General features: G+C 38.7%; 2 protein-coding genes across 5 annotated transcripts; one reads left to right on the forward strand and one right to left on the reverse strand.

Annotated features, from left to right (window-relative positions):
* Positions 1–1,080: 1,080 nt before the first annotated feature.
* On the reverse strand, positions 1,081–8,110 carry si:ch211-141o9.10. Of its 4 annotated transcripts, none has more exons than XM_068224759.2 (8): positions 7,862–8,110; positions 4,527–4,710; positions 4,245–4,454; positions 3,895–4,074; positions 3,674–3,805; positions 1,786–1,890; positions 1,281–1,410; positions 1,081–1,189 (listed from the first exon to the last, which is right to left on the reverse strand). In XM_068224759.2, the coding sequence occupies exons 1-8, from the start codon at positions 7,958–7,960 to the stop codon at positions 1,120–1,122; spliced, it is 1,110 nt and encodes a 369-aa protein (XP_068080860.2). In that variant the 5' UTR covers positions 7,961–8,110; the 3' UTR covers positions 1,081–1,119. The 4 variants fall into 4 exon arrangements, with proteins under 4 accessions (XP_068080860.2, XP_686479.2, XP_073774513.1 ...); XM_681387.8 differs by having other exon boundaries at positions 7,579–7,921; XM_073918412.1 differs by lacking the exon at positions 7,862–8,110 and adding an exon at positions 7,412–7,786 and having other exon boundaries at positions 4,527–4,763.
* Positions 6,882–27,347, forward strand: tnrc6ba (trinucleotide repeat containing adaptor 6Ba). Its single transcript, XM_068224758.2, has 21 exons — positions 6,882–7,152; positions 8,318–8,405; positions 9,161–9,182; positions 9,376–9,726; positions 9,888–12,689; positions 12,842–12,994; positions 13,124–13,296; positions 13,391–13,462; positions 13,688–13,894; positions 14,553–14,672; positions 14,873–15,007; positions 15,121–15,231; positions 18,608–18,806; positions 18,914–19,075; positions 19,180–19,350; positions 19,425–19,565; positions 21,769–21,861; positions 22,009–22,224; positions 22,317–22,387; positions 22,501–22,640; positions 25,164–27,347. Exons 2-21 carry the CDS (start codon positions 8,349–8,351, stop codon positions 25,720–25,722), a joined length of 5,955 nt encoding a protein of 1,984 aa, XP_068080859.2. The 5' UTR covers positions 6,882–7,152; positions 8,318–8,348; the 3' UTR covers positions 25,723–27,347.
* The last annotated feature ends 278 nt before the right edge of the window (positions 27,348–27,625 follow it).

Consider the following 27,625-nt stretch of genomic DNA (forward strand, 5'->3'; position numbering starts at 1 on the left):
TCAGAGTATGAAATTTTTTACAGCATTTTCTATGAAACTGGCTGGAATACAAGAAGTTTTAAAACTATAAACACAATATTTTTAGGTCAATATTATTTAACCCCTTTCAGAAATTATTATTTTTTTGGTTGTCTACAAAATAAACCAGTGTTGTTCAGCTTTCACTTAACCTGATTAGCTTACTTAAGCCTTTTTAATTGCATTTTTAAGCTGAATACTAGTACACTACCAGACAAAAGTCCAAGTTTTAGGAACAACAAACACCTTCTAGTTGATCATTTGGTATCAGAAGTGGCTTATATGAGGCAAAGGCCTTTATATTATGCTTAGTGTAACCAAATAAAATATGATCATGCCTTGATTTTAAATTACTTAATTAGGACAGTGAAGTCTGACTTTGCTGAGACAAAAGTCTTGTTATTTAACATAAATAATGTACAGTATAGAATATAAAGTCATGGTACAATGGAAAAAAATTATATTGTGTTTGACTCCCATGTGCTTGGACAACTGCATCCATACATCTTTGCAATGACTCCAATAACTTATTAATAAAGTCATCTGGAATGGCAAAGAAAACCTTCTTGCAGGACTCCCAGTGTTCATCAAGAGTCTTTGAATTAATTTGTAATGCCTCCTCCATCTTACCCCAGACATGCTCAATAATGTTCAGATCTGGTGATTGGGCTGGTCAATCCTGGAGCACCTTGACCCTCTTTGCTTGCAGGACCTTTAATGTGGAGGCTGAAGTATGACAAGGAGCGATATCCTGCTGAAGAATTTGCCCTCTAATGTGGTTTGTAATGCAATGAGCAGCACATGACTGATTTCTTTGAGAATCTTGGGTCCATGCGGGTTCCAACAGGTTTTCTGCAGTATTTGTGATGATTGGGATGCAGTTCAACAGATGAATCATCCGCAAAATCTACTTTCTGCCACTTTTCCAAATGATCAACCAGAAGTCTAGTTATTATTTGTTGCTTTTACAACTGGGATTGAGAACAAGACTTTTGTCAGGTAGTGTATGTATAATAAAACGAAAATCCCTGAATAGCAATAAAAAGACTGAGATCTAATTGATTAAAATGCAGGACAAGGTTTATTCCACCCAGTAGATGTCTATTTCTTCACCTTTTTTTCACAAAGGGAGTACAGGAGCTCTATCTGTTCAGCATACTCGAAACCCTGGCTAGAAAAAGAAGATACAGTGAAAAAACATATCAGTACTGTTTGTTCATTTGGTTTACCATAATATGCTCTTTTCCCAACATGACACTTACCGACCGGGAGTTTCTAGAATCAGAGGGATATTATCCAGTCGAGGCTCGTTTACAATTTCTTGGAAAGCTGTAATACCTATCTGGCCATGTCCAATGTCTTCATGGCGGTCCAGGTGGGAGCCTAATTTCCCTTTAGAGGAACATTTGTACAATCTTATAAGTGGGATATCCCCAAGATTGTTATTATACTCACAGTGAAACTGTAAAAGTAGTAAATAGGTATACAGGTTATAGCTACTGGTTAGCAAACACCTTTTTGAAGGCAAGTAAAAGCTTTAAATCTCATTTACTGCTAATGAATTTCATGTTGTGGAATAAAATGTCAAATAAAAACTTACACAAACCTCATTTCAAACACCAAAACCCAATTCAAAGTAAAAAATAAGTCAAATTAAGAGCATAGTGAAGCATAGTCTATACAATTACAAATGATAAATTGCTTGTTTATGGGTTTTAAGTGTAACTTAGTTAATTACTTAATATGTTTTAAATAAATGTTTCATACCTTTAGAGTCGTTTAAGTGAACAGCTCTTAAATAATGCAGCCCAACCACGCGGTCAAATTCATCAAGCATATTCTTTACTCCTCCCGGTGGTGAAATGTCATAGCCTAAATGGAAAAATTAACATCTCAAATACTGTTCATTCAATCAGCTGTGTTAAAAAAAATAATAATAATTTTGTGTACACTATTTTGATGGTCCCATTTAGAAATTCTGTTGGTTTTAGGTAGATTTACTACATCAGCTTACTCTCATTAAATAGCTAGTTGGCATGCAGTTGCCAAGGTTTCAGTGTAAAATTATTTTACATTTTGGCATAATAAAATGGCATACCATTTCCCATTTCTCTCAGGCTTGCAACTTTTTTCTTTTTTTAAAGCTGAATTTTATGATTGGTGTTTTGATATTAACTCCATACATGTGTGAAATATACATGTACATAAACTGTAGATATTCATGCATTGAACAATTGTCAACTGCTATTGTTTTTAATTTTGTTATATAAATACAATTTGATTTCATAAGTTTTTAAGAGCTAATTCGTACAAAAATTACTGTCACATGAGCAGGAGATGTTACAGTACAAACTGGTACTCACTGTCACATGAGATGGTACAAATTCATATCAATTAGCCACTAACATCGCAATGCAATTGTGTAAAGAATTTATTTATGCCTTTTAATTGCATTATAGGACCTGGATCTTATATAAAAGACTTTATATAAACCTTAGTAATTTTCTGTTATGTTACTTGATTCCATAAATATTAGTCCTTATGCAATAAATTGTTTGAAACTACTAAAATGTCAATAAAAGGCACCTTTTAAAACTGCAAAATCAAAACATCAAAAGTTGACAGAGGAGAGATAAACGTCCATATCAAAAACAAGGGGACAAAACAATGTTTAAATAAGAGAAAATTATGTAAATATTCATTAATTTATTTTACTTCAGCTTAGTCCCTTTATTCATCAGGGGTTGCCACAGTGGCAAGAACTTATCCAGCATATGTTTTAAACAGCGGATGCATTTCCAGCTGCAACCCAGTCCTGGGAAACACCCATGCACTCTCAGTCACACACTACAGCCAATTCACCTATAGCGCTTGTCAGTAGACCGAGGGGAAACAAGAGCACCCGGAGGAAACCCACACAAACATGGGGAGAATATGCATTTGAATTGTTGCTGTGATGGCCACCTTGTTGCCATGAAGTAAACCAGAAAAATTCAAATATATTTTAAAGTGTACTTGATGTAAAAAAAAAAAAGTCCAAAGCACTATAAGCCATATACCAAAGCTCTGCATGTAGTTTTTAACATGTAAACCATTACATATGAGTAGGCCAAATTCTGCAGATTTCCTTTTATTTACTTGTGTAAATTTATATTTATTCAGTTTTTAAATTAATTTCAGTAATATTATTGACTAATATTTTCCGTCTTTTAGTAGATCTATTATATGATAGACTTGCTTTGTTGACAAAATAAAGTGGATCTAATTGGATTTGCATTGTAAATGTTAAATACAGGTTAAAAAGGTATTACTTTTTATTTCATATTTTAAGGTTTTTCCCAGAGATGGGTTGCAGCTGGAAGGTCATCTGCTACTTAAAAACATGCTGGATAAGTTGGCGGTTCATTCCGCGGTGGAAACCCCCGGATTAATAAAGGGACTAAGCTGAATAGAAAATGAATGAATGAATGTTAAGGTTTTAGTTATGATACTCCCAAAATCATTTTGATTTTTAACACAATTCTGCGCAGAAATAGCAAAAAATGTCAGCAGATTCCATTTGGCCCTACATATGAGTCATACATCTTTTTTTCCCAAATAATTGTTAATATACTAGAAAATATAAATATAACTAGAAAACTTTACACTACAGTACCTGCAGCAAAAGCATGGCAAGTGTCCAGACACACCCCGACCCGTGTCTTGTCACGCACTCTGTCGATTATGCCTTTTAGTTCACTGAACTGCCCACCGATGGTGCTGCCCTGACCACTCATGTTTTCAAGCACTATTGAGAGGAAAGAAAAAAAGAACACAATTCTTCAGCTGAACTCACCAAACAGCATTACACATTTACTAGAAATTGTCAGGGTTGACCTGTAATGACAGCAGGGGTTTGCTGGTGTGCATGATTAATAGCTTGGGCGATTTTCTCCATGCATTTCTCAGGGCTGGAGTCCATAGCAGCTCCAGGGTGAAAGTTAAACTGGCTGAGGCCCAATGCATCGCAGCGACTCAGCTCATCCACAAGCATAGCCTGGCTCTTACTGAACACATCTGGATTACAAGCACAGTCATTTGACACAGCCTCATATGCAGCTATTGACTAGATATTGCTTAAATCCACAGAGCTATGTTTTTTTAATGCCAACGTTGTGGCTTCATCTTTAAATAGTCAGTTTTTGGTTAATGCACACAACCACAGAGAGTGCAGTCATTGCTCAAACCTTCTTTAGGAGAACCGCAGTTCATCAAATAAGATCCATGTGGCAGGATGTGTACTGGATCGAAGCCATGTTCTGCACAGGCTTGTTGAAATTTAACTGCAGCCTTTGAATCAAGGACTGGTCTTGTCCAGGAGCGCTGAGAGCCCAAAAAAAGGGCAAAAGCGTGACCTCCCATGGCCACACTGGACTCCACTGCTTTCCATATTCCTCCTGATTAAGGAAAATTTCTAGAATTGTTATGTGTTTGGAACAAATACTGCATTAAAAATAAAGCATCTTCACCTGAAATTGAGACGTGAGCGCCTATATATTTTTTCTGTGGTTTCATCTTCCTTTTGCATGCCATTTGTTCTTTGGTGCTGCCATCTGATGGTTCTGCATCCAAGTGTTGTTGCTTCTTTGCTTCAGTGAGCTCCACCGTCTTTTTTTTCTTCTCGCCTTTTCTTCGGGAGGCCATGCTTTTTTTCTAAGTCAAGAATAAACATGTGGCTAGACATTGTTGTAAAACGCCATGATTAACTAGGCAATTAAAATAATGTGGTTTATCGATACTGATGAAAAGATTGCTATTTTTTTTACTATTTATAAAAATCTGATTATAAAATAGAATCTATAAAAAATCAAATCTACAAAAATAGATTATACAAAAAACTTAATTTTGTTTTATTAAAAATAATCCAGTATTAAACAAAGGTATTATATGTAGTTTTATAAAAAGTATATGTGTGTGTGTGTATATATATATATATATATATATATATATATATATATATATATATATATATATATATATATATATATATATATAAATATATATATATATATATATATATATATATATATATATATATATATATATATATATATATATATATATATAAATATATATATATATATATATATATATATATATATATATATATATATATATATATATATATATATATACACATACAGTTGAAATTCAGATATATTAGCCTCCCAGAATTATTAGCCCCCTGTTTATTTTTTCCCCAATTTCTGTTTAATGCAGAGAAGATTTCTTCCACACATTTCTAAACATAATAATTTTAATAACTGATTTCTAATAACTGCTTTATTTTATCTTTGCCATGATAACAGTACATAATATTTTACTAGATATTTTTCAAGACACTTCTATACAGCTTAAAGGGACATTTAAAGGCTTAACTAGGTTTATTAGGTTAACTAGGCAGGTTAGGGTAATCAGGCAAGTTATTGTATAACGATGGTTTGTTTTATAGACTATCAAAAAATCTATAGTTTAAAGCTTAAAAACTGCTTTTAGTCTAGCCGAAATAAAACAAATAAGACTTTTCCAGAAGAAAAAGTATTATCAAACATACTTTGAAAATTTCCTTGGTCTATAAACATAATTTGGGAACTATTAAAAAAAGAAAAAAATTCAAAGGGGGGCTAATAAATCTGACTTCAACTGTATATATTACAGAAGGGTGAAGAGGCTTTACAAGTGCAAGTGCTGTTATTACGGGTATATCGCATGGCTATCAGCCAATCAGATTTGAGAACCAGACAGAATTGTTATTAGCCCACCTTAGATTTTTTTTTCTTTTTTAAATATTTCCCAAAATATGCTTATAAACCAAGGAAATTTTTACAGTATGCCTGATAATATTTTGTCTTTATTTTATTTTGACTAGAATAAAAGCAGTTTTTAATAAAAAAAAAAAAAAACATTTTAAGGTCAAACTTATTTGCCCCTTTAGTCTACAGAACAAATCATCATTATACAATAACTTGCTTAATTAGTCTAACCTGCCTAGTTAATCTAATTAACCTAGTTAAGCCTTTAAATGTCTCTTTAAGCTGTATAGAAGTGTCTTGAAAAATATCAAGTCAAATATTATTCACTGTCATCATGGCAAAGATAAAATAAATCAGTTATTAGAGATGAGTTATTAAAACTATTCTGTTTAGAAATGTCTTGAAAAAAATCTCCCTGTTAAACAGAAAGTGGGGAAAAACAAACAGGAGGGCTAATAATTCAGGGAGGAATATGTATTATTATTCTAATAATTATTTATTATTTATTTTGTTATTTATTTAATTATTATTATTCTAATAATTATATGTGTGTGTTTACACACAATATTTAAGGTCTTAAAGCTGAAAAGAGATTTTACATAAAAATGTATTTAAAAACACATTTTACAAATTATTATTATTATTATTATTTATACTCTTCATCATTTTAGTATCTGTAACGTTATACAAATTGATGCTGATTCAAAAAAGGCCTCTGTGTACTAAAAATCTAAAACCTTATCTAAATTATAAAAACATAAAACTTATTATGACAGACTGGGGTAGCCTTAACAAATGTTGCAAATATGTACATTTAACGTTAGTATTTATTGTGAGGCATCGCTCTTTTTAAGTAAGATGAAATTTCTTGTGACAGACTGAGATAGCCTTAACAATTTTTACAAAAAAGCAGTAGGCTACCTTACGTAACATTACGTATAATTAACATTCACTGCAAATGAGTCAGGTCTCATGCCAAATATGTTCTATTTATTAAAAGAACGTCCAATTAAAGAGTTATTGGACTTTTAATATTGAAGGTCAAAAATCTCCCTCGGCTGCCCCCCTTCCGTCAGATCTGTCCAGACACACACATTCACACCGAGCAGTAAAATGGCCGACCGTCAACCAACTGACTTTACAGCGCTTTAAACATAGATTCCGCCTCTTTCGTTTACATTATCGTATTTCATATTTAAAACCTACAGAAGGAGTGTTTTCATGACTAGCTCATAGATATTGATGGAGTATTGTATTTCACGTTGCCTCAAAACCCAGAAATTCGCACTTAAGCACTTTAGCTGTAGCTAGAAGACTAGCTGCGGTGCATGTAATTCCTGAGGTAAGTGCTTTATTTTAAAAATCATTTCATGTGAAATGTTGCTTGCAACTAATGACACTAATATGCATTTTGAAAAACCGCAGTTGCGTGAAAGCGTTTTAGTATGGTACAGTTTTTCTTCGTCGACATCTGTTAGCCCTAGCTCTGTCGCTAGTTAAATTAGCCAGGCAGCCAGTTAGCATTTGCCTGTATGCAACTTTAACGTTAGCTTTCCGCTGGTCAATCATGAAAACATACTCGTTGTTGTATAGTAACACACTAATGGATCTGAGTTATGTCTGCGTTAAAATAAGTATAAGTTGAGTTTAGCTAGGCAATGTATATCACGACTATTAGTCCAGGCTTGCTAACGTTACGTTAACGTTGCTGCTGCCCATATTTGAGCAGTTGCATATTTATGCATATTTTGTTTTGACAGCTGCTTACCCTTTTGATTTGTGTTACGATCCGTACGTAAATAGACTCTGGCTTCAGGGAGAATTTAATAAAATATCTGAGGTTCACGTTTAGGATGTTAATATCTTCTGCTAGCAAATTAGCTAACGTTAACTGAGTAACATACACCTGAGATTGGCAGGACCACTAAAGCATACGCGTTAGCTCGGTGTGTTTCAGTTAGTGCCGTTAAAACACTGGATTTAACAGTTGTTTTTGCTCGAATTGTTCGTATAGCCGACGTAAGGAATGTATGCTATATTTTAAATTTTACCCGAGGAAATGGGCGGGTGGACGGACGAAGCGCCTGTCCAACAACTCTGCCCTGCCAACTGCAGGCTTCCAGACAGATAGCAGCAAGAGTTTCCCCCATTATGAAGATCACAGTATGAATTTCATTGGCATCCGTTTTTTAATGACAGGTTCAAACTCCACTCGAGCCTTCGTTCAAATTATTTTTACAAAGATTGGTGATATCTTGATCATGTGATTGGTGCCGTTGTTGTGTATTGTGCTGTTATGCATTTGGTTTGATAACACAGCAGCACCTCTTAGTGCCTGAACTGGTTGAAGGTGATACTAGACGTATGCATTTTGCAGATCCTTGGTATTGTATACTAGGAATTGGCAGTTTATTTACATTTATTTACATCATTATTTACATGGCAGTTTATTTACATTTACAAAGTTTTACAATTGAACACTAGTTTTTGATGTTTTGTTTTTCAAGAAAGGAGCACCAGGAAAGGGAACAGCAGTTCATGGAAGACAAGAAAAGGAAAAAGGAAGATAAAAGGAAACGGGAAACCTCGCAGAAGGTAATTGCTATGTTATATTAATTATTTCTGACTATTAAGTTAAGCACATACCGTCTTTGAAAAGATGTGTGTTCATTTTCAGAATTGAAATAGCATTCTGGATTCACTTTTTATGCTGTAAATGTAGAAGTCCTTTCTAGAGAATAACGTCGTATTAATAGTTAACTGCATCAACCAAGCCTCTGGTACATGTTTGTCAAAGTATCATTGTAGAAATACTGATGCTTGGCTGTTCATGAAAATATTGATTGCTATCACTTAATTAGCATTCATGCTTTAGGTTTGATCTCAATATAATCTTGCTTACCATATCTAAATCCTTGAAAAGAATGTGTAAGATATAGTTGAGATGTTTGTTTTGGGCCAGCTTGTCCTGTCAGATACTCTGACATATATGTGCTAAACACAGATAGGTTATGTTGGCTGTTTAATTAGTTTTTTTTTCTCATTGCAAAACCTATATATATCACATGCTATAAAAATATTTCCATTTTGCTGTCAGGGGTGCAAGAGGGTTTCTGCATGTGAATTTCCTCTCAGCTTCACTGAACAATTGTGAAGTTTTGAGATGGAGTTATAATGGTCATTAAAGTTTTATTGTTCTTAGTGGGAAAGGCTACTTTAAATAATTTTATTAAATGCGGTGGAATGTAGTTAAGAGATGAAGAAGGAATACCTTAAACTTTGTTGTGTGCCCTGAGTAAATTAAAATATATGTTTTCATCAAATCTGTATCTCCTTTTTTATTGTTTTAGGTTGCAGAGCAAAAAAATAAAGGTAACTATTTTATTTCCATCTTTAATTTTTGAACTCTGTACTGACGTTCTGAGACTATGTGTTTTTATGCTGTCAAGGAGGCATATTATGTAATGTCCACTTTGTTAACTTGTGAATTTATTCTTTTCTTTTACCTATATGTAGCTTTTCTGCAGTTCTGCTCTCATTTGCTCCTAACTTTTCCACCACACAGTGCCAGAATTGACCAAGCCTCCATCTGCACAGTCTCCTGCCGCCCCCAACTCAGCTTCCCCCAGCCCTGGCCCCGTCCCCTCTTCAACCCCATCCGCTGCCACCCCGGCTGCTGGCACCCTCCCTCAGGGTGGGAACAATGCTAAGCGGCCGGCGGTGGCCAACGGACAGCCCTCCCCCAGCACACCGAATTCTCAGCGCTACATGCCCCGTGAAGTGCCCCCTCGATTCCGTTGCCAGCAGGACCATAAAGTGCTACTGAAGAGGGGCCAGCCACCACTGTCCTCCATGCTGCTGGGGGGAGGCAACAGCGGGGGAGACAGCCCCAATGAAACAGTGGCTTCTGCCTCAGGTAGGAATCATTAGGTTAATAATTTAAATTGCATAGTTACATTTTTATTCAGTTGTACACTGGGTAAGTTGATCATTATATTTTATAGTTTGTATTACATATGCTTGGTTTTTGTGTCATAAAAAAGTCTAGCATATCTTGAAGATTTTATTTTATTTCAGATCCAAGCCAGGGCCCTGTGGGTCCAGCTGCTCCCTCACTGCCCCATACGTCATCCGCCTCATCAATCGCTGCTTCTTCTTCTTCAAATTATGCAAATTCCATGTGGGGGACCAGCTCTGGCAGCCATCCCCTCTCTCAGGGCAGGGAAAAGGTGATAGTGGACCGGTCAGACCTGGAGGAATGGCCCAGTATTGCTGCTGGGGATGGATCAAAGTCAGGGGATGCAGCAGGTACAGGAGGTACAGACAGTGGTGCGATTCTGAACTGCAATGCCTCGTGGGGTGAGAGGCATCTCCAGCAGCAAGCGAAAGTTGTGGGAGGAGGGAACGGAAGGAAAGGAGTCAATTCTGGCAGTCCCTCTCCGCCCACATCCTCTGGATCACCCAATGAATGTATGCAGTCTGGTAGTGTTTGGGCTTCATCCTCCCATGAACTCATAGGGGGGAATGCAGTAGCAGCAGGCTCATTGCCCCCCATATCCAAAGCTGCCCCTCTCCCAGGGAGCTCTGATAGCTCCTTTGGTGTCAGCTGTGGGATTCCAGGTGCCAATTTTACCCCTAATGCCAATCCCTCTGCTTGGCCAGCCCTAGTACAGGAAGGGGCTGGGACAGTTGCAACAGAGGGTGGCTCCTCTTCCCTCCAAAGCTCATCTTTGTCTGCCAGCAACCCTCTTTCTGTGAATCAAGCCTCTCATCAGCACCAACTTCACCAAATGCAATCCAGAGACAGAGAGCCATCCTGTGGAGAATGGGGTGGCACAGCACTGGAACCAGGAGCAGGACCAAAAAACACTGGGGTGACAGAGGGGGCTGATATGGACTCTGGAAGCACAGGTGGAGGAGCAGGCTCTGCTTCGTCTTCCTCCTCCACCAGCTCATCATTGTGGAGAACTCAGCCTTTCCCTGCAAACTTCAAAACGGGTGCCTCAAGGACTGAATCTTGGGATGATGGAGCAGGAGGGAGCTCCTTGTCTGCTGAAGGTGGGAAGGCATGGGGATATCCCGGCCAGGACGATCGAGGAGATTTGACGGGGGCAGGTGCCTGGGGAACAGGAAGTGGGGGTCAGACCCCCGGGGTATCTCAGGGAGCGTGGGGTGGGGACCATTTGTTGGGTGGGGAATGGGGGGCATCCAGTGGTGTTGGAGGTGTCAGTGATCAAGGTGGGAAAGACGGCTCAAGCAGTAACAGCAGCAGTAGTGGTGGTAGTGTCAGCATCCCGACGACAACCTCCTCCACACCTTCAACTATGACAAGAGCTTGGGACAATCAGAAAGCAGTTGGGGATGTGGGAGCAGGAGATTTGAGTGAGTGGGGAGGCCAGGGTAGCAGAGGTGGGGAAGGTACCTCATCCTCCAGTGGTGGAGGAAACTCCAGAAGTGGCAATCAGCGCCATGGCCACCACCGCACTCATAAGCCTCCTGACCCTGAAGTGGCCTTACAGGATCTGCTTAGCCGGTCGGATCTGGACCCCAGAGTGCTGTCCAATACTGGTTGGGGTCAGACACAAATCCGTCAGAATGTGGCATGGGATTTGGAAGATGGAGGCAGAGCAAAAGCACCTGGTGGTGCAAATTCTTTGTCTATTGGTGCATCTGCTCATGCCCAGCCATACTCTGGTCCTAGTGGGAGCACAACTACTGATCCATCTTCCCCCTCTCTGCTCCAAGCTGCATCTCTAAATGCCAACTTAAACTCAAACTCCATCCTTGGACCACCCGCAGTTTCATCTGGTGAAGGTTGGGACAACAGTAGTAGCAACAGCAGTTCTTTGCATACCCGAGGCCCTCCACCCTCAGGTGTCAATATCCAAAACCCTAGCGTCTCACAATCTGGAGGTGGAGGAGGTAGCTCAGCTGGTGGGCAGGGCATGCCATCTGGGGGTTGGGGAGGGACTGCATCATCAGAAGGCCAAGTAAAGGGCTGGGAAAGCGAGGGACATGAGTGGCGAGAACGGCGAGCAGGAGGTTCGTCAGGTGGGTGGGGAGATTTCCAAACACAGGGTACTCCATCAACAGGAGGAAGTGGCTGGGGAGATAGTCAGGAGGAGAAAGGAACAAGATCAAGTGGATGGAAAGAAATGGGGAGGGTGGATGCAGGCAGCTGGGGACCGAGAGGTACCAGCGACTGGGGAGAAAAAGAGTCTAAATCGTGTAGTGGGGGGTGGGATGGAAAGGGTGGTGGAGGTACTAGTGGAGACTCAGAAGTGGGTACATGGGGTAATTGGGATGATGGAACTCCTGGAGGGACATGGGGAGGGGTGGGTGGAGACATGGGTGGAAAATCTCACCAAGGTTGGGGTGGGAAGATGCACCCTTCACAAATGCCAAACAGCCAATCAGCCTCACAGAAAGGCCCGGCACAGCAGCAGCAGCAACCACAATCACAGCCTCAGCAGTGTCAGTCAGTGGACACAGGGGCCATGCAAGGGGGCTGGGGAAGACCAGCAGGTCCTTCAGTCCAGAGCCAAAGTTCAGGGTGGAATTCAGGGCCTATACCCCAAATTTCCAATGGCCCTGGAGAGACTTCAGAGCCCAGCGGTTGGGAGGAGCCTTCTCCACAGTCCATCAGCAGGAAAATGGAAATTGATGATGGAACATCTGCTTGGGGTGACCCCAGCAACTACAACTACAAAAGTGTCAACTTGTGGGATAAAAACAATGCCCCATCTGGCCAGGCACAATCAGTGTCCCCTCAGCAGGGCCCCCCACCCCTGCAACAGCCGCCACCAGGAAGAATGCCAACAGGTCTTGGGAATAGGGACATGAACATTGCACATTCAGCAAGCAAGGGGCCAGGAATAGGTAAAAGACTTGTTTTATTCAAATTATAGTTTCATTTAACCATTGTCAAAACAGTTGAAATTCAGCATCAAACACCCAAACTAAAAAAAGGTCTCAGCATATCTTAAAAACAAATTAAAAAAAAAAAATTAATTCTTTTATTTATATTTTAGCTTCTGGGTGGGGAGGTCGTGGCTCTCCTTCCAGTCCTTGTGTGGACAATGGTACTTCAGCCTGGGGTAAACCTACTGAAGCTCCCACTGGTTGGGATGACAGTGGCAAGGCCTCAAGTTGGGGGGATCCCTCATCCAATCCAGTGAAGTCTGGTGAGTCTAGATTTTAAAATAATTGCGGTGGTTTTTTGATCACTTTCAATCGTGAATGTATTGATATTTCTGAACAGTTTAAAGGTAGATAGTAAAATTCTAAACAGTTTAATGTTGATATTTTTACAGGTTCAAAGTCTATGCAAGAAGGTTGGGTAGAAGGAGAGGGTTCAGTCAGTGCTTCGCGTAACCCTAGCTGGGAGGAGGAGGATGAGAGTGGTGGTGTTTGGAATAGTGCTGGTTCCCAAGGCAGCAGCTCTTCATATAATTCTGGAGGCTGGGGAGCCAAAAAGGGCAACAAGGTATGTCATTGGTCAGACTAGGGAACAATATTTATACAAATCTGGAAACTAATCAGGATCTTTATATCTGGTTAATACATTACATTTTTTTCAGGGCTCCTTGAAGGGTGCAGGAGATTCTTGGATGAACCCAATGTCAAGACAGTTTTCAAATATGGGAATTTTGGTAAGAACATTTAGTATTATATTGGTGTATAATGTGGCTCAAGTTAATAAAAACTGATTCAAATCATCAGATGCAGTTTTGTTTTTGGTTGGCTTTAATAATAATTGCCTTTAAACCTGTTTACCTGATATTTGTGAATAATATATTACATAATATTATATAATGCTTCTTTATTAATATGTTATGGTTAAACCATGAGATTTAACAATGCTGACATGTTAATAGGGAGAGGACGCAGGTGGCCGTTCCTTGGATTTGGCCCCTGGTCCTCCACAGGACAAAAAGATGGAAGGAGAGAAGCGTGGCATGGGCTTAAACGAGTACAATGGAGAGATGCGTAAAGGAGGTCGTGGAGGTGGGGCAGGAGCAGTCTTCCGTTCACCTGGTTCCAAAGAGGTGGGAGCTTGTGAACCTGGGCCTTACTATGACAAGGTATTTGCTTCTATTTATGTCTCTAAAAAAATCTCAACACTACAGCAGTCATGTTTTTCTCTTAGAGATTCTAAAGTGTTGGTCTAAAATGGAAAAATGTGTTAAAAGGGTGAAATACATACGCCACACTTGTATGTAGCACTTTAAACAAAAAAGGACAACTGCAGGATACAATAAATTCAAAGAAGACTTCAGCGAGTAAGTGCATGAAGACCTTCAGTGCTCAGAGTACAAACAAACGCAAGAAGATGATAGTGAATGCACATGTATCTGAAAATGTCTGGATTGTGTAAATGTTAATGCTTCACTTCTGGTAGTCTAGTTGATACAGCATTACCAGGTTTTGTTGTAATAGTTTTAATAAACCTAGCTGTTTTTGCATCACAAACACCAACCTCCAGTTCACTATTGTTGTTGTTACAATTTCTTCCTTTCTCTAGTCATGTAGTACGGTGATGTAATTTTTTCACAAAAGTTGCGTTTTTCTAATCCACACCAGCTGGAACTGAATATGTGGACAGCATTTTAAGTTTTTTCCACTCTGTAACATACTTAAAATTTTGTTTCAGACCAGAACCGGTGTTGTTTGAATGAGAGACTTTTTATTCTGGACAATTGCTGTCACATTTATTAACTGTTTTCTAATCCTTTCCTTTAGGCAAGTGGTCAGTTGTTTAGTAGCGGAGGAGGGATGGCACAGTCAAGGCACCAACCAGGGGTGCCACCCATCAACCCATCAGTGCGAGCACAAGTGCCTCATCAGTTCCTGTCACCTCAGGTACTGGGTGACTTGAATGTTAAAAAGTATTATATTCATAATATTGAGCTCTGCTGTTATGCTGACACACATGCTAAATGTCCACCACTAAAATAGCATTTGGTATTGTCTATTAGATAAGATTGCATAATTATAGAAATAGAGCTGGTTGCAAAGCACGTGAGATGCGGTCTTGGTAATGGAATTCATTTCTGCTGCAGGTGCCAGGCTCTGTGCTGAAACAGATGCCTCCTCCCAGTGGAGGTGTTGGGGGAGGCATCTTTCCTCCACAGCTTTCCCCTCAGCACATTGCCATGCTCAGCAGCATCTACCCACCACATCTTCAGTTCCAGCTGGTGGGTAGCTCCTTGTTGCTCACTCAGAACATAATATATGCAGTCCAGACTCCATGCACTCCCTACAGCTGTTTTATTTTTCTTTTGACCCTGTTACTCATGTTTTCTTGCAGGCCTGTCAGCTCCTACTGCAACAGCAACCGCAGCAACAACAGCAGCAGCAGCTGTTACAGAACCAGCGCAAGTTCCCCCCAAACATACGACAACAAGCAGACCCCCAACAGGTACAATCTTTTTTAAGCACAGTAACCACTGCTTAAATCATTAATCATTGCTGAAAGTTTTAAAGATCCAGTAAAATGCCTTAATGTGAATTTTAGTTCTGTCTGTCACTTCATTTGAATAGAAACATTAAGACAGGGCGAGACAAAGTAGCTCCTTCCCTTTAAACAGCTAATTTAGTTTTCAGCACAGCTCTGTCAGTAAGAGTGGTTGAGCTCGAGCATTGCATATAGCTATGGTGCCTTGAAAAGGGTGAGACATGTCAGATACCAGAGAGCAATTGGTTGGTCAGGAAATTTGTTGAGAAACTGAAGAATGAGGTGACTTCAACACAAATCTTCAGTCCATTTAGGTGGAAGAAACAAACTGCAATGGATGGTTGTATCGCTTAATGCAAACTTTGTTACTGCACACTTGCTAATAGACATCCCTATAACCAATATACTGACACTAACATCTAAAAAACTTTATTTTGATGTCATCTATGATAAAAATTAACTTTTGTAAGCTGTTTGGACAGAACTGTGTGTAGGTATCACGATCACCAGTGATCCAACCACCAGAGATTGCTGGTAAACATTCAAACTCAAACAAACTACAAATCTGCCACTTTATAGACTACAGATCCAGTCATGCAACACACACACACCTGCTCCAAGTTTCCACTGATTATACACTTGCAGCTGTAGCTGCTCATGGATTGATTCATAGACTAATTAAGCAGCACAGACACACACAATGTTGCTGAGTCTTGTTAGCTGAATAGTAACATTACAATGCGGTTCCTTTCTCCTGCTTTGCCTTGTTTTGATCCTCGCCTAGTTTATCTGTTTATCCGTCTGCTGCCTGCCTTCTGACCATAAGCCTGTTGTTTTGACTACGACTCTGGATTGCCCTTGTACATCTGTTTGCTCCTGTATTGATAATTGCTTGCCTGACCATCCTGTTAATAAAACCCTGCTCTTGGATCCTCACCTCCGTTGTCAGTGTCACACCCTCGTTACAGTAGGTTATAGTGTGTCCACAGTCATATCGGAGTGATATAAACCTAACAAGTCTCTTATTTTTTTAAATTTACTGACAATTAAAATATGAAATCCCAGTGAGGCCCCCACACAACGTAATTTGGAGTGGGGTTTTCCACGCCCAATGACTTAATGACAGTTTCTATAATAACATGTATACACAAGTCCACAGAATATTCTTTTTGCAAAGAAACTGGAATCAACCTATGTGATGTAACTCTGTGATTTTTATATGTTATTATTTTTTTAAACAGAGCATGTTTGTAATAAATACAATAAAATCGCTATTTAATTCTTAACCACTATAATCACCATGTCACTATGGTGTCAGTAAACGCTAATATGTGAATAAACTCTACTAAAAATACATGAAATAAATTTACTTGGTATTTTGGACTAATGAGCTGTAGGGCTGCTCGATTATGGGAAAAATCCTAATTATGATTATTTTGGTCATAATTGTAATCACGATTATTCAAAACAATTATCAGATAAAGTCAAAATTATTGGCGCTCCTGTGAAATTTTTTCCTTATAAATATTTTCCAAACAATTTTTAACAGATTCAGGAATTTTTTACAGCATTTCCTATAATATTTTTTCCTCTGGGGAAAGTATTATTTGTTTTAGTTTGGCTAGAATAAAAGCAGCTTTAAATATTTTGAAACCTGTTTTAAGGTCAATATTATTAGCCCCCTTAAGTAATATTTAATTGTCTGCAGAAGAAACCCCTGTTATACAATGACTTGCCTAATTACCCTAATTAAGCCTTTGAATCACACTTTGAATCTAAATGCTTGCATTTTGAAAAATATAATGTACTTATATCTTAATATATATAGCTTGTATCATCATGGCAAAGATAAAAGAAATTAGTTATTAGAAATGAGTTATCAAAATGGGTTAAAAAATCTCTTTTTCATTAAACAGAAATTAGGAGGAAAAGTGTTGCTAATAATTTAGGAGGGCTAATAATTCTGACTTCAACTGCATGCAGTTATTTTACACCCTTTAAAAAAGGAAAGGGAAATAAATACAATAGAATAAAAATATGAAACAAACTGTGCTTTAAGCATCTTAACTGTAAGAATTAAACTTTAGCTACAAAAGTCCTTTAGTCAGTCAAGAGCACTGAGGGATTTTCTCCTTTAGGTGTTTGATTAATAATGATAAAAACAGGCGGCAGCATTGCGTATTGTCACTTTGATGGTTTCTCTTTCGCATGTCTTTTGATTCTCAACTTGTTTGTTTATTACACAAATGAGAGTTATTATGAAAAGTCTCTAAACACCGCGTTTTGACACATTTTTGACTATTAAAGCTTTCACATTAAGATGACTTTAGATGTGTGTGCCCTGCTTGTCTCTGAGCGAAGTGTGCGAATGAGACCGAATGCTGATCTGTGGCATGCGGTCTCATTCGCGCTTTTAAAAACATGATTCCAACCATTTACGATGCGCATTCTGCTACGATGCTGCAAACGTTACATACACGACATGCTTTTAGTCATTTTCATGTGAAACTGAGCTTTGCAGAGCAACAAATGTGTACAACTGGAAAGGGGGCGGTACATGATGCAATAATCATTTTATCTTGATTAATAATTTCCATAATCGTTAGAAGTCGAAATCGAATTTTCGATTAATTGCACACCCCTAATAAGCTTTCGCAGTCAGATATTTCGCCGAACAGATCCGCCACTTTTGGCGCTCATAAACAATCATAATGCTCTCGTGCTGCAGGAATGAGGAGGTCTGCTGAAGGTGCGCACTGCGCAGCTTTCGTGCAGTGAGGGGTTTGCGTCTTTAATAAACTACAGCAGTTTGCATTCACTAAACAGTAAGAAAGATTAATGAATCTATATGAAACAGTCCCTTAAGTCACATCTCGCTTTCAGTTTTGGGCTTTTTTGCACTCACACACAAGCGTACCGCGCCAAAGCCCAAGTGAACCGTGCTTGAGCCCGATTCAGCGCACTCACACTTCTCAAACGATCCGGGAAACGGGCCTGGGCTAAGGTACAGATGGCATAGTGTGAGTAGGCCCTAAGGGTTTACAAAAATGCTGTCAATAAATGTAAATTACTTCAAGTAAAAAAGCAGACAAAATTCTTTATTGCTTCTAGATAGATACTTGATATTTATGTCGATTTGTCACAGGAGATGTTGCTGTGGTCAAACAAACAGCTAGCCAGTACAAATGCCAAGGTGCTGTTTGTTTACATCTGCTCTTGTGATGTGAAATTGAAATGAGGATTGGGGTTTAACCCTCTGCAGTTGTGTACATTTGAAAATACAGTATTCCTGTTGAATATCTGATATTATGTTGAATCGTTTTTTTCTGTCTTCCTCTAGCTGGCCAGAATCATGGCTGTTCTTCAGCAGCAAAGACAACAGCAGCAGCATGTGGGAGGTACAGGGGGCAGCTCCAAACTCTCTCCTTCTCATCTTGGAGGAAGTGGCCCAAAGATGCCAATGTCCGACCCCCTTTCACACCCTGGCTTGGCAGGATCTGTTGCGGACATACATCAGAAAACACAAGGAGCTTACTCTGGTGAGATTGCTTTTATTTTTAAAGTTTTCCATCAGGTTGCCTGTGCATATGGGAACTTGATGGTGAAGTGGTTGTGATGTTGTAACATTTTATTTCATATGTTACAGGGTTTGGTCCTGGAATGAGTCTCTCTGGTCTGGAATTGGGTCCCATGGTTGGTGGGCCAGCTGGGCTGAAAGACAGTGGGGGGCAGCAGTCTCGTTTCAAATGGATGATGGAAGGCCATTCTCCAGCACCTTCACCTCCTGATAGCACTCTTCATAAAAATGGTGCAGTACCTATTTTTGTGAATTGTTTTTCTCCACTGATTTTCGTTATACACAAAACCAGTTCTGCAGTAATTGAACCTTGGTGGTGTTCCGTTTATATGTAGGTCCCATTGCTGCTCCTCTTAAAATGAGAGGTGGTTCCCCGTATTCCCAGTACGAGATGCTAGGAGGTGGTGAGGGTTTAGGTGTTCCTCCACAGGGGCCATCAGATCACTGGCACAGAAGTCCTGGAAACAAAATGGGCACCAAAACTGGCACATCAAGCTGGCCTCCAGGTAAACAATGTTTTAATAAATTAAATAATGTCATAATTTTTGCTCTTTCTGAATTTTGTGTGTTTTTGGTGCAGAGTTTCAACCTGGAGTGCCTTGGAAAGGACGTCCGAATGTGGACACTGACTCTGATCCCTACATGACCCCTGGAAGTATGTTGGGTTCATCGATGTCAAGCCTCAATGACACTGAGCATCAACTGCTAAGAGACAACACAGGTACAACTCCTATGCTTACAGTAGAAATAATAGGTAAAAGTGATTTAGAATAAGAAATCCATTATATGAGTCATTTATTACTATTTCTTCTTTTTAAACTGTTGACAGATAGAAAATAACACACTTTTGCTAGTTTCCAGTTTGCCAACACAAAGTTCACCGACCTTTTCCTTACCCATCCCGCCTTTTCTATCTGTCCAACATAAATTATTGTCAATATATCTGCTGTCCTATTGTAATATTGTAATAATGTATCTACTTACAGATTTTCAAATTATATAAAATATCATCTGTTTATTGTATTTTAATTTTATTTTTTGCTTATTTCAGCACGTTTTGCCACCTAGTAGACTCTTTCGTTTAAGCCTTCTCTTAGTTTATGTGCTTTTGTACATGCACTGTCCACACAACTTGGCCCATTCGCACACACTCCTGAGGACATAAATGACTTTGAGGAAAGTGTGTGAAAGAAGTGTGCGTTGGGTTTTAAAATCTCCTTAAAATTTATTTAATTTAATTAAAAACATTTGTAACCATCCATTTCAAGTTAAAAAAAGAAGATACGCTTTCAATATGTTGTGACATTTTATTTTGAAGAAACACCGTTGCTGTATGAGGTAAACAAATACAACCAATCAAAACAACTTAAGCTCATCGAATATGCTCTGACATGCTTGTTTTAATGCCTATATCTGAAGCGGCCACTTGCTTTTAGTCATAATTTAGTTTTCCGAATTATCAGTTTCTTGATAAAAGGTCTCAGCATTGTAGTCTAGTTTTTGTCAATGTTAAATGTGACATTATCACTATGATTATTATTAACATTATTACCTTAAAAATCTATCTACTCTCCCCGAAACTACATTATATTGTAATTTATAGATAAACATAGATTTATTTACACTTTTAATGTGCTCATCAGCAGTGGTGGTCAGAGTACTACATAGTGGAACAATTAACTTTATCTTACTTTAACTTTGTATGTTGCATCTTTGCTAGGCATAATGTTTGTATTTAGCACTAGGATAGGTTTAGGCAAGTTGAAGCTAATCTTCGTAGAACATTGGCCTTCCAGGACTGAGTTTTGATATGCCTGGGGTCTGTTCTTCGTACGTGGATTACTCAGTTAGCTGGATTTGGATATTGACGATTTGACACGATCCAGGATTGTTTCGTTCTTCAAAGCTGATCCGAGAGTTGTTGTCAAAGCAACAGTTCTGCTAGGTCAAACCTGATCGGGAGCAGGTTCAATTCATATAAACAGGTTTAGATCGGCTCAGATCAAGCAAGGATATACAGAAAGTGTTCCAAATTCTGTATATAATAGAATTCTGAAATTGTGTATAATAGAAATGCACAATATGAGACTTTTTTTAAAGCAATAATACATTTCAGCAGTCATAAACATGTCTTGATAGTTAATATGCCGGTGATTTGATGCTTCACAAAAGTTGCAGACGCATTTACCAATATGAAAACGCTTTTGTAAACAACCAGTTATTCTTTACACTGATTAAAAAACGACTACTATAATAAAGAAAATATTTTCTAAATGTGGAACTAAATACATTGTTTTGCATTGAAATACATGATGAATACTCTTGACACATGAAAGTGGAAAGCCTGCAGCTCACAACAAATGTGGAAGGTTATTGCGTGTCATATTTAACAAGCCGTTTACTGCTAATTTGATGTAATTTTGCTCACATGGATAATTGAATATTAATCAGATGATGTCATTACGCTGCTGTGCCGTCAGCCAATTGTTGCATTGCTGACCATAATTTCGGGGATCGATTGATCTGTCCTTCACAACACACGCAGCGGTCTCAGATCAGTTTATCCAGATATTCTAATCTGATTCGCGAACTTGTTTAAAGAACCGAATTAGCAAGAGATCAGTTATCAAGATTAAAAGATCCGGGATCTGCCAAATAATCTCAGATCATTTAAGCGAGGTACGAAGAACGGACCCCTGGTCTTTAAAGTCTACGAAACAAATTTCAAACATTTAAGCTGAAATCTTTACATCAATTGTTTTGTAAGATTTGTTGATTCACTCTAAACATTTGACTGGTAGTCTATTAAGATTCTTTCTAATGCACTTTAGCACAATTACTCAGAAGGCTTAGCTTTGAATTTTCTGTCATTTTCATGTTCATGTAAATACTAACAAATAAGCTTTTGCCTCGCTTTTGCATAGAATCAAATCCCTCCCTCAACACCTTGCTGCCTTCACCTGGTGCCTGGCCCTACAGTGCCTCAGAGAGCCCCCTAACCAATGCACACAATCCAGGTAAAAACTAGAGCTCCTCTCACTAGAGGTCATTTTTAATAAATTTTAATTAGTAAAAATTATAATTTAAAAGATTTAATAACTCCGTTATTTGTTGTTTCGACATGGACGAATGCCAATGCTCTGAATGTCTCCTGTTTTTTACAGCTAAGTACACAGACTACAAGCCCAGCTGGCCACCTGAGCCAATAGGGCACAACAAGCCTTGGAAGACCAATCGCAACAACTCTCATCTGCCACGCCCACCTCCTGGACTGACCCATCAGAAGCAGCCTTCAGTTTCTCCCTGGACGAGTGGAGGCCCACGAGTGGGTAGAGGATGGGGCGGCTCTGGAGGCAGCCAAGAAAACAGATTTGGGCCTGGTAATAAATACATGTGTTTAATTGAAACTGTTAAGGCAACTCTGTTAACGTTTAGTAAATGAATAGATACCAAATAGTCTCAATCTGTGTAGGTTCTGCGTGGAGTGATGGAGGAGCCTCTAAGGGGAGCTGCTGGCTGGTTTTGAGTAATCTTACCCCTCAGGTATCTTATGTGTCTGGATTTTATTTATTTTATATTAAGAAAAATACAGTACAATGACAGTTGTTTTTCATTGTAATGACTTATATTTTCTTTTTGTATAATTTCTTTTTAAGATTGATGGCTCCACTTTGAGGACTATCTGTATGCAGCATGGACCGCTTTTGACCTTTCACCTCGGTTTGACCCAAGGTAGTGCTCTAATTCGCTACAGCTCTCGCCAAGAAGCAGCCAAAGCCCAGAGCGCACTTCACATGTAAGTGTTTATAAAGCCGCATTCGCCTGACCCAGAACATTCAAAATGATGCTGTTTTTTTTTTTTTTCATAGAAATTTTTCACTTGAAAAACTGTTTCGAACTCCATTTTATGCTTGTTGAAAACAATTCTAAACAAATTCAATAGTTTGATGGATGGGGTATATGCCCAAGCATGCTAATAGGACTTTTAATTTGCCAGTAACCTGGGTTAAGCGCTTCCGGCGAATTGAATGCCAATGCAAAATCCGGTGCGTTTAAGGTCTGTTTTCTTTAAAAATTAGCGCTCTCCTCTAGCTGAGTGATATCCGATTTAAAGTGGGTCTCAGATTGTACAAGAAGCACTGCATTAAATTACATTTCCCCCGCCATATCTTTATAATATGAGCATTTATTTTACCCCAGTATATTTAATGGAGCTTCTGCGTTAGCCTGCCGATTCTGACGGGCGCGTGTGAGTAAACAGCTTTTTGTCTCGTTTTATGCTTGAGCAACTAAATAAATGCTAAAGTTTATTTAACTGAATGTATTTTAATGACATTACAACATCGATGCTGTATAAGGAACCGTTTAAAATGGTAAAAAGTTCACAATAACAGGTCACCGGAAGTGTATCAGCATGGGAACTGCACTAGCTCGGCATATACCCTATTGTGATTGTTATGTCACATTTACTAGAAATAAAGTTCAAACATTTGTTTTTTTTGTTTCTTGCAATTGCAACTTAGTTTCTTAATTTTTTTCCCATTGTTTATGTATTTGTACATAATATGGTATTGGTTTGGTTATATTGGATTTTAGGCCTAATGTAAAGCAATTAATCTAATGGTAGCCAGCTCAGAGATCTCAATTTTATATCTTCAAGTCACTGTAAATTCAGTTTTTGCACATACGTGACATCAAAATTTGGCAGCAGTTGTTTTATTATATAAATAAATTATGAATAGTTCTATATGAATAATGTATACTTGGCAAGTAAATGACCTTGTCATTTATTTTGTCCATTTGAAAGCTTTTAGATGCATTATTTATTTTTCCTATTTGTAATAGTTTTGTTTCTGCTGTTATAAATAGAAAGATCCAGTATTTTTGTTGTAATCTGTAAGGTGAAGTTTGTTAGGCCTTCAACGCATTTATGCTTAAAGATAAGTGTTAAGTTAGCTGGTATCTATTGTAAGAGACAAATCATCACAGTAGAATTATTTCTACAATTGTGCCCTTATTTCTTGTAATCGTAAGAAAGACACACTGTCTACGAGATGTAATTTCCCAAATGTGACAGTCACAGTTTTGAGAAAAATGCTATTGCAAGAATTGGCAAATGTGACAATTAACCAAGTAACTATAGTTTCTTATATTTGCAGCTTAATACATAGTATGATGGGATACAAAGCCACAATAGACTCTTGCACACCTACAGACCTTTTCCGAAAATTAATTGCCATAAATAGATCATGTTTGAAAGGGTACTCTTTAGAAATACTGCACAATTCGTCCAGTCAATTTTCTGGAATGTGAAATTATAATGTGAAAATCGCTGGAGTTCAGCTGTGAACAGAAGGAAAATGCCTGGTATTCGCGCTTATTGTTTATTGTATAGTTTATTGTTCGAGATGTAGAACGCAGGGAAAGCGGCTGCATAGAGAGAGACTGCTGCGCTGGTGAAGACTGTGGCTGTTTACAGGGGTTTGACTGAAAAATATGAATCTGTAGCGAAATTGTTAACGGTGCCAAATAGATTTTCCTGTTGTTTACATCCATGTTACAACATACCGTTAATGCAAGACACTATGCATGTAATAGCTACATTTTTACAAATAAAAATACTTGCAGGTTGTAACTCACAATCCACAGCTTTGTCTATTATGGTTGGAGCTGCTCCTTCTTTGAGGAGTTTTTAGCTGAATCCAGCACTAAGCTGGGAGAGATTCTGGAAGCTGTCCTTTGTCAAATGCTAGCTATATATATATTTTATAATTCTCTGGAACATAATTCAACTGAGACTGTCAGCAGTTCTCTTTTTTTGCCATGTCCTTTGGAAGCCCAAATACAGAAAAAGAACAAGCACTGTGTAAACAGCAGCGTTTGGACATCATTTTAGCTTTCTCTGCTATAACATTATAGTGCCCCGTTGCTGCGCCTGTTGAATGTGTTTACCTGGATGTATGTTTTGTAGTCCCCAAAGTTTGTTTGCTGTAGGCTTTGCTAAGCTAACTCTGTAAAAGCCAATGCCTCTCTTTGCATTGAACTTTGAGCGTCTTACATTCAGAGATGTTATGTTCACACATCTACATTACACATCAATTAAAGTGTAAAATGTAATATTGTATAGTGGACCACCCCTTTAATCCAACCATGTTAATGTGACAGCAATTTATTATGGAGTGAAAGGGGCTAATAGTATAATTAACCCAAGTAGTTATAGAAACAAAAGGGTTTGACTTTTACTTTACTCTGCACAATAAATGGGCCTCCAGGCTTTGTATACACCTTTCTAACTGTTATCTTGATCATTTCCTTTCAGGTGTGTTTTAGGTAACACCACAATCCTGGCCGAGTTCGTAAGCGAAGAGGAGGTCGCTCGCTATTTTGCACATTCCCAGGCCGGAGCAGCTGGAAGCGGCAGCGGAGGGAGCGGGGCCGGCGGTGTGGCCGTCTCAGGGCCGGCAGGTGTGGCGGGATCATCAGGGGCTGGAGCCGTGGGTACAATCAGTGCTGCGAGTGGTGACCGAGAACGTGCCGCAGTAGGAAGTCTAACAGCAGGAGGAAGCAGCAACAGTGGTGGAACCGGCCCCTCAGGCTCTACGTGGCAGAGTTTGGATGGTACGGGCAGCTCGTCTGACCCAGCCTCAGCACAGGGAGCAGGCCTGAGCATTTTCGCCCAGTGGAGCAGCAACGGTGCTGGTGGCAGCAATGCAGCGGGCGTTGATCCCGGAAGAGCCGGGCTGTGGGGCGGCATGACTCCAGGCTACACAGGCAGCAGTCTGTGGGCTTCACCAGCCATGGAAGATCGGCATCAGATGAACAGTCCTGCCGCGCTGCTACCCGGAGACCTGCTAGGAGGAGGTGCAGACTCAATCTGACTGATGCAGACACTTACAGACAAATAAAAACACACACGCACACACATGACAGATATATAAATATAACCGTTATGTTATCTCAAACACACGCAGGAACACATTAATACGAATACAGGCGGTTTATGTATATGGCCTCTGCAACTCAGACAGCCACATAACGCATAAATATACAACAAAATATTTAGTATACATTCGTAACACCTATGTAGACCAGATTCAGTGATAAGCACTCAAACAGCAGATGCCAGGTAAACACTTAAGGAGCAGATCCACTGCATTACCAAACCTAGCAAAACGCATTAAGATGAAATTGTTAATGACACTGGTTACAAATGTACACACACTGTTATTATTATTATTAATATTATTATTTTTTACCTGAGCAGTGTTTTAAGCTCCTCGTAAATCTAATGTTGGTAGGAGCGCAGAGGAGCAGTGTGTGGACATAAGGCAGTACTGATAGACACGCGCACACACATATAGATACACACACACACACACACTCATTTCTTCTTATTCTTAAATGAAGACTTCAGCAAGACTTGAACAGGACATGCAAACAGTTGGACTTAAATACTGACTCAACTGGATGAATCCTAAACCTTGAGGTCATAAAGATCACACTCGCATACTGAGACGCTCTCACTCAGGCGTGCACTGTAAAGGAAAAAGCAGACAAAAAACAAAACAAAGGACAAAAATATGCATCATACAATGTTCGTTGAACGCTCGCGTTGTTACGGCTCCATTTCCATGCAGACTTAAATTACTCAAACACTGTTCTGATGTCTGACAAACTGTAACTTCTCGTTGTCTTTTTTATTTTTGTTTTTTGGTTTGTTTTAAATGATGGTGAAATCCAGAATTTGTTTTTTTTCCAAAAAAAAAAAAAAAAAACGCTGACCTCGGTTTTTTTTTTCTTTCTTCTTAATCGAGTATGTTCTCATAATGACGATCACTTGGATGTTACTTAGCTGTACAAGGTGCCCTTTCTGCCTGTGCGTGCATGAGTGAAGTCCCAGGTGATGGAGGCGACGTTCCTAGTGTTTTGCGAGGCATCGATGAATGTGTGGCAGCCAGAGATTAACAAGCGTGGTGTATTTACAAAGATCAGTGCTGGATTAGGGAGGTGAGTAAATGTATGAGTGACAGCTTTATTTCAGGTGTTTGATGTCTATGTGTGCATGATATGTATGCAGCTGTGGCTGTGAGTGTGTGTGTGAGAGTGAGCGAGTGTGTGTAGACAGCAAGTTCAAGAACATTGGCACTAATGAATATTTCTTAAGTTGTGGTTTTAGCAGCCTTTTCTGTTTTATATATTGTCTGAATTGCAATAATTATAATAAAGAAAAAAAGATTTTTTTAGAAGATGCAACCAACTGAAGGCATTCATACTGAAACATGAAACATGCCAAACCTTATTGTACCAAGCTGAGCTGGATATATGGGTGTTTTAGGAACACTTAAAAAGTACCAGTTGTTTATTTTTGTTGTTGTGTACCATTATAAATTAAGGCGGGCTTTATCACTCGTGTTCAGGTTTTTTTTTCTGTTTGTTTGTTTCTGATTTTACAAAAGAAATTAATTTAAAAAAGAACAAGACAATTAATAAAGGTTGAATTTAATTTCGTTGTCAATTGTGTGCATTTTTATTTTTAAATGCTGTTTAATTTATATTATTAGATTCCATTTCCCTCTTCTATGCTGTAATTTTACAGGTTCTTTAGCCTCCGGTTTCAAATAGAGGATGTTGTTTATATTACATTTACATTTAGTCACACTTACAGTGAACACGTTTACTTGGACGTCAGTAATCTAATTATTTGCATTAATCTGAATAAGACAATAATATGATTAAGGTTTACTTACATGAGTTGCTTTTTGAATGTTCCTTTCATGATCC

The sequence above is a fragment of the Danio rerio genome, chromosome 12 (assembly GCF_049306965.1).
Source record: "Danio rerio strain Tuebingen ecotype United States chromosome 12, GRCz12tu, whole genome shotgun sequence".
NCBI classification, from domain to species: Eukaryota; Metazoa; Chordata; class Actinopteri; order Cypriniformes; family Danionidae; genus Danio; species Danio rerio.